Raw genomic sequence first — 6,553 nt, forward strand, 5'->3', positions numbered from 1 at the left:
CCAATAAACCATTTTCATTTTCTTTAATTCTTAAGTTGTTATGTACAACTGATTGGCCAATTATAATTATAATCCCATCCTTTGCGTCTATAATAGATGTAAAGTAATATATCTTAGAAGCAAACATGAAATGGCAAACTACTTATAAACATGAGAATTGATGACTGAAAATGAAGAAAACGACCTGTGAGAGTGATTGATGATCTGCAGCAGAGTAAAGCACTGCACTGATGCTATAATAATACCAATATGTGTGTGTGAGAGTGATTGATGATCTGTAGCAAAGTATAGCACTACATTGATGCTTTAATAATACCAATATAATGTTATTTTTCACTTGATACCGCTCTTATTTTTCGTCCTCTGGGTACCACTTTTATTTTTTCTTCACTGGGCACCACTATTATTTTTCTTTCACTGGGTACCACTGTTATTTTTTGTTTCTTGGTTCGATCTGAAAAAGTCAATTCCTGCACATTTGTTAGTGGATCATTCTACAGTGTACCTTACACTTTGGTTCCATTCACTTGGGTAACATTCACTAGTGTACCATTCTACAGTGTACCATTAACTTGGGTACCATTCATTAGTGTTCCATTCAACAGTGTACCATTAACTTGGGTACCATTCACTAGTGTACCATTCAACAGAGTATCATTAACATGGATACCTTTCACTAGTATTCCATTCAACAGTGTGTTTTTTACTTAAATATCATTCACTAATACATTCACTAGCATACCATTCAACAGTGTGCTTTTTACTTAAATATCATTCATCAATACATTCACTAGCATACCATTCATTAGTGAACCATTCTCTAGTACAGCCACAAGTAAACCATTCAAAAGTGTACACCTCAAAAGTGTACCACTAAATATTGTAACATACTGTACACGAATATTACATTCCGAATTGAGAAAAAATATATTACTAAATTAGATCGTATTCAAAGTCCAACCGCAAAAATAACGCCACGAGAGCAATAAATTCTTCGAAGGTTTCAAAGAGCGAGAAACACTGCTTTGCAGTTCTTGAACAACATCCATCTCACCTCTGCCCCGCCTGCGCGTCCTCACTAAGTGTATATGTTTGCCATCATCGAGCAGCAGTGTTAGTCAGTCAGTCAGCGTCGACCAGACTTCCAGGCAAGGTGAGTGGAGGAATGTGTATTAACATGTTCCCAGGTAAAATATCATTAATGGGGTTTATGTTCTCACTTTTAAATCATTATACTGATCTATGGTCCATATGGAATATGGATTAAAATTATAATTGTTTAACATCAAATTCCATTAAAAGAAAAATCGAAAATTAGAAAAAAAATAGTTTGTGTAACAAATTATTATTCTAGATTTCATACTCACTTGCAGTTGGAGAAAATTTACATGACGTAACCAATGTGTTACAGTCGCATCAGTCTGTTACGAGACTAAAGTGAAATAACACACAGAAATAACAATTGCGTGATGCATCAAATGAACAAATCCACGGGGGTTCGAACCTACGTCCGAGAGGATCCCAGACGCTGCCTTAAACGCCGAAATGAACAACTTGAACAAATGAACAAACCTTGTGGATTTGTTCATTTGATGTATCACGCTCATTTTGATTTCTGTGTATAATGAAGTAGAGGTACAACAGGTTATTGACAGAGCTCGGGTGCATGGGGGGAATTGTGTACAATCCTGGTTTGTGTCTCGGAGAGGCTGCAGGATCCGAGTAAGGTCAGTAGAACTTCCGGTTGCAATTCTTCTACCATGTCGCAGCTCAGTCGATTAAGGCCTCGTCTGGGATCCTCTCGGACGTAGGTTCGAACCCTCGTCACGGTCCTTGTTGATTTGTTCACTAAAGTGATGTTAAATATTATGGAAATTGTTACTGTTATGATACTTATTTTGTCTTTCCCACTAGATGAAGTACTTGGCAGCATCAGTGTTGGTGGCCGCTCTTGCCGCAATATCTGCAGTACCTTACTCTTCTGTTGTGCAGGAAGAGTGGGAGACATTTAAGGTAAGAACGTAACAACAATTATTTTAAGTGTTCTTTAAGAAGAAAGCTTTAACATGTTCTAGGGGATAATAGTGTAACAGTTGCCATCATTTTACACTAGGTTTAAAATTAGTGTGAGAGAACACTGTGATAGCTTGATAGCGTATCAAGTTTCATGTATAGATTTCTCTTGCAAATAAAGGTGTTATATTTGTTTTGACTGCAAACCCGCTGGTATCACTGGTCACTTCAGTGAAGAAATTTATTGAGTGCAGTCAGTAAAGTCGGAGGTGATGGATGCTACTTGTGGTGAACTAAAGCGTTCCTTGCCAACTTCTTTTCATTGTTTATATCATCAACAACCGTTGCTGTTGTACTGATCTAAAAAACTATTGTGCTTGTAGCAACTATATTACATCTGCATATACTCATCTTCATATATTTTTAAAACCATTTGTCTTGCCTCCCGAGACCGGCTAGAAGAAATAGTGTAATTATGAAAAAATATTTTTTAGATTGAACATGACAAGAAATACGCCACTGATGTTGAAGACTCGTTCCGCATGAACATCTATATGGAGAACAGACACAAGATTGCTGCACACAATAAGCTGTTTGCAACAGGACACAAGTCATACAGGCTGAGGATGAACAAGTTTGGTGACATGGTAAGTAGGATAAACTTCTAATTAGTTAGCATTGTTTGCATGATAAAATCAGAAGAAGCAATGAAATTGAAATAAGTTTATTGAGGTAAAATACACACAAAGGGATGAGGTATCTCAATCTATTCTCACTCCGTTCAGTACATCGTGTTAAAACATACATATACACACATCACAAACAATAAACATATTACCAAACATTCTGAGAGATAAACATATATATTTCCTCCTTTACACAAGTAGTATGGTATCAGACGTACACATAAATACATTTATGACCTAGGTATACTGTATAGACAATATGCAAGAGACATTCAGATAATTCAACAAAAGATTAATCTTGGTGCAAAATTCTTATATCTCTCGAGAATATCATCAACCTTTCCGTTGTGACACATCCAGGCTATTTGTTCAGGAACAGTCCTTATCTCAGTGTTTCTATATACATTAATCAACGGATAATCAAGAACGTAATGGGCAAGGGTGTGATACCTTAACATACCACATAGTTTACACTTCGTGTCGTTATCATGAACACCTATCCCATATTCCCAGTAATATTTGTACCCAAGCCTGAGCCGCATGTACCCAGAGTCACTCCAAGCATTTCTCCTTTTACCATAAGTGAAATGGGTGTTCTGTCTCACATACATGTAGTGTTGCATGGTTTGACTTCTCTCATACATTATACCTCTCTCCACTTCTGCCTGAATATTTCTGATTTTGCTTCTTATTTGTTTCATTGTGAATTCACATTCAATGTTAACTTGTGGTTTTGATGTGGCACGTTTGGCCAAGTCATCCGCCACTCGTTGAGCACTATTCCAACATGAAATGGAATACATATGAATTTCACAGTATGACCTTTCAGCTGTATCTCAGTTATCTTTTTCTTACAATCCTCAACTATGGACATGAAGACTGGGTTTCGACTGTTAAGAAGCCATGAAGAGGATTCTATCCAATGCGATGGATCCTCACAGGCTCGCCTCTAGGCCACTACACCGCGACATGGCAACCTGGGATTCAACTAAATCATCTGGGGTTCAGAGGATTGAAACCCTGTATTCGAACCAATACTGAGCATTGGTTCAAGTCCTCTTGGCTCCTACTGATTTTTTTTCTCATTGAGGCATCACGTTAATGTGATCACATTGTGTATTGTCTGTATCCTGATCTCATTCAGAACAACAAAACTCATATGTTCAATTACACCCTAATGCCCAGTAATTTATGTGATTTTGACCAGACCACACACTAGAAGTTGAAGGGACGACGACGTTTCGGTCCATCCTGGACCATTTTCAAGTTGATTGAGAATCGACTTGAGAATGGTCTAGGACGGACCGAAACGTCGTCGTCCCTTCAACTTCTTGTGTGTGGTCTGGTCAACATACTTCAGCCACGTTATTGTGACTCATCGCCTGCTTATGTGATGTAATAAAATAAAATATTTCTTACAGCTGCAGGATGAGTTTTTGTCAACAATGGCAGGTTTCCATGCGAACCACACAGAAAGATACAGATTAAACAGCATGTACAATGGTTCCACTTACATTGAGCCAGATGATGATGTTGTCCTTCCCAAGACTGTTGACTGGAGAGAGAAGGGAGCAGTCACCCCGGTAAAGGACCAGGGAAAATGTGGATCATGCTGGGCCTTCTCAGCTGTGAGTATTATCTTCTAACTCATCTTGTTTGTAGTGTTATTTATATGAAATATTAATGACATCTTGGACATGTGAAGTTAATTTTTAATGGGTTTATTGTTATTATTTTATACAAATCAAAAAGTTGAATATTTAGGAAAATTCTTAAGTAAATTTATGCAGACTTAAGGTTGATAATTAGTATCATTATTATCCTAGATAATTACTTAATGAGTTGCGTGCTATTAAATCCTTAGATATTTAATAATATTGATATATGAGCAAATATTAATATTTTCTCATATATTAATAATGATCATATAAAGGATTTACAAGTTCTGATGATGTTTTACAAAGTAATGTTTGTGTGGTCCACAGACCGGGTCACTGGAAGGTCAACACTTCCGCCAGACGGGTAAGCTGGTGAGCCTTTCTGAGCAGAACTTGATTGACTGTTCCACCAAGTACGGCAATGGTGGCTGTGACGGTGGACTGATGACCGCTGCCTTCAAGTACATTGAGGACAATGGTGGGATTGACACTGAAGATTCTTATCCTTACAAGAAGAAGGTAAATACACGTTTCATGATAATTATATTTTACCTGGGATGTGGTCTTGAACTTTTAAACAGTGAGTAGTTTGTAATATTTGCTGATGAGGAGTCTGCAAATATTGCAGTCTGTGTGTGGTTTGGTCAACAGAGTTCGTAATATTTGCTTTTTTGTGATTGACACTGAAGATTTTAATGATAATTATATTTTACATATTTAAAACTGGCTTTAAACTTTTTAACAGAGAGAATAATAAGCATTCGCATAACCTTTAATGCCTTTAAATTCGAAAATTTATTTATTTTGTAGGAATTATGAAAGTTTCTGAACAAATAACATATTTGCCTATAATATAAGCAAATATTTCGAACTTATAAGTATATATATGTTTTTCATATTTTTGTACATAATAATATTGTAACCTTACTCTATTAGGAAGGAAAGTGTCAATATAAACAACAAGAATCTGGTGCTAAAGTGACTGGCTTTGTTCATATTCGCGAGGGAAGTGAAGATGCACTGAAGAAAGCTGTTGCCACAGTTGGACCAGTATCTGTTGCCATTGATGCCTCACACGGGTCAATCCAGTTTTACCATCATGGTAAGTTTTTTTTATTGTAAATGTATACATAGATCACATTTTACTGAAGGTGATCAGTATATTTCTGCATGCTCATATAAACGTGAAATGTTCGCCATATGTGTATATAAATTGCTTATATTGTATGAGATCTTTATTTTTTAACGATTCTCGGGTCTTTCTTATATTTGCTATGTTTTCTAAAGTTTTTTAATATATCATCCTTTCTCATAGTGCGTTAAGTATTCATCATGTTTTCTACTAGAAAGTGTCATGTTCACACACACTGTCATGTCAATAGGGTCTCACTCACCATATCGACAATTCCCACATTGTAAAACAGTATTTATTCTTCCATTTAATTTAATGCCTTTAAATTCGGAATTTTATTTATTTTGTAGGAATTATGAAAGGTTCTGAACAAATAATTTGTTAAATATTGTATTATTGAAGGATGAATATATATATTACAGGTGTTTATGACGAGCCAGGATGTAGCTCAACGAATCTTGGCCACGGTGTTCTGGTTGTGGGTTATGGCACTACGGAGGACGGAACTGACTACTGGCTGGTGAAGAACTCTTGGGGTACAACTCTGGGTGATGAAGGCTACATCAAGATGATGAGGAACCGTAGTAACCAGTGTGGCATTGCTACTGCTGCCTCCTTCCCCCTTGTATAAACGCGTGGGGAACCAGCGTAGCATTGTTACTGCTGCCTCCTTCCCTCTTGTATCGTGGGGACCCAGCGTGGCATGATTACTGTTGCAACACTCGAGGAGTTGTTGTAACACTCGAGGAGACCCAGTGTGCCAGTCTTGCTGCTCACTACTAACTTCCAGCATTAGTTACGTGTCCACTTAGAACTGACCTTTTATCTGCTGTCTAATTGTTTTTTTCATCTAATTAATTTGAGAGATGTAATAAATTGAATCACATTTGCCATTTGGATGCCTTATGAAGGCAGGCAAAATAATTAGGTTCTCTGCAATAATGGAATCTTCAATGAATATAGGAAATTTAACTCAGAGGACTCAGTTGGAAGAGATAAATTTTTTGAGGTCATGTATTACTTTATATTCTTTCGTAATAAAAATAAGCAAAACATTTTGATCA

At 36.8% G+C, this 6,553-nt stretch overlaps 1 protein-coding gene across 1 annotated transcript; it reads left to right on the forward strand.

Annotated features, from left to right (window-relative positions):
• Nucleotides 1-1,914: 1,914 nt before the first annotated feature.
• LOC138356597 (procathepsin L-like) lies at nt 1,915-6,245 on the forward strand. Its single transcript, XM_069312783.1, has 6 exons — nt 1,915-2,013; nt 2,508-2,660; nt 4,121-4,327; nt 4,685-4,876; nt 5,294-5,459; nt 5,912-6,245. Exons 1-6 carry the CDS (start codon nt 1,915-1,917, stop codon nt 6,118-6,120), a joined length of 1,026 nt encoding a protein of 341 aa, XP_069168884.1. The 3' UTR covers nt 6,121-6,245.
• The last annotated feature ends 308 nt before the right edge of the window (nt 6,246-6,553 follow it).

Source organism: Procambarus clarkii, chromosome 73, assembly GCF_040958095.1.
Source record: "Procambarus clarkii isolate CNS0578487 chromosome 73, FALCON_Pclarkii_2.0, whole genome shotgun sequence".
Lineage (NCBI taxonomy): Eukaryota > Metazoa > Arthropoda > Malacostraca > Decapoda > Cambaridae > Procambarus > Procambarus clarkii.

Bases quoted from the DNA above. Each gene is read 5' to 3' on its own strand.
- LOC138356597 (XM_069312783.1), top strand. From the start codon at position 1,915: ATGAAGTACTTGGCAGCATCAGTGTTGGTGGCCGCTCTTGCCGCAATA. The intron at 2,014-2,507 runs GTAAGAACGTAA...AATATTTTTTAG, and splicing joins AAGAGTGGGAGACATTTAAG to ATTGAACATGACAAGAAATA. The intron at 4,877-5,293 runs GTAAATACACGT...TTACTCTATTAG, and splicing joins CTTATCCTTACAAGAAGAAG to GAAGGAAAGTGTCAATATAA.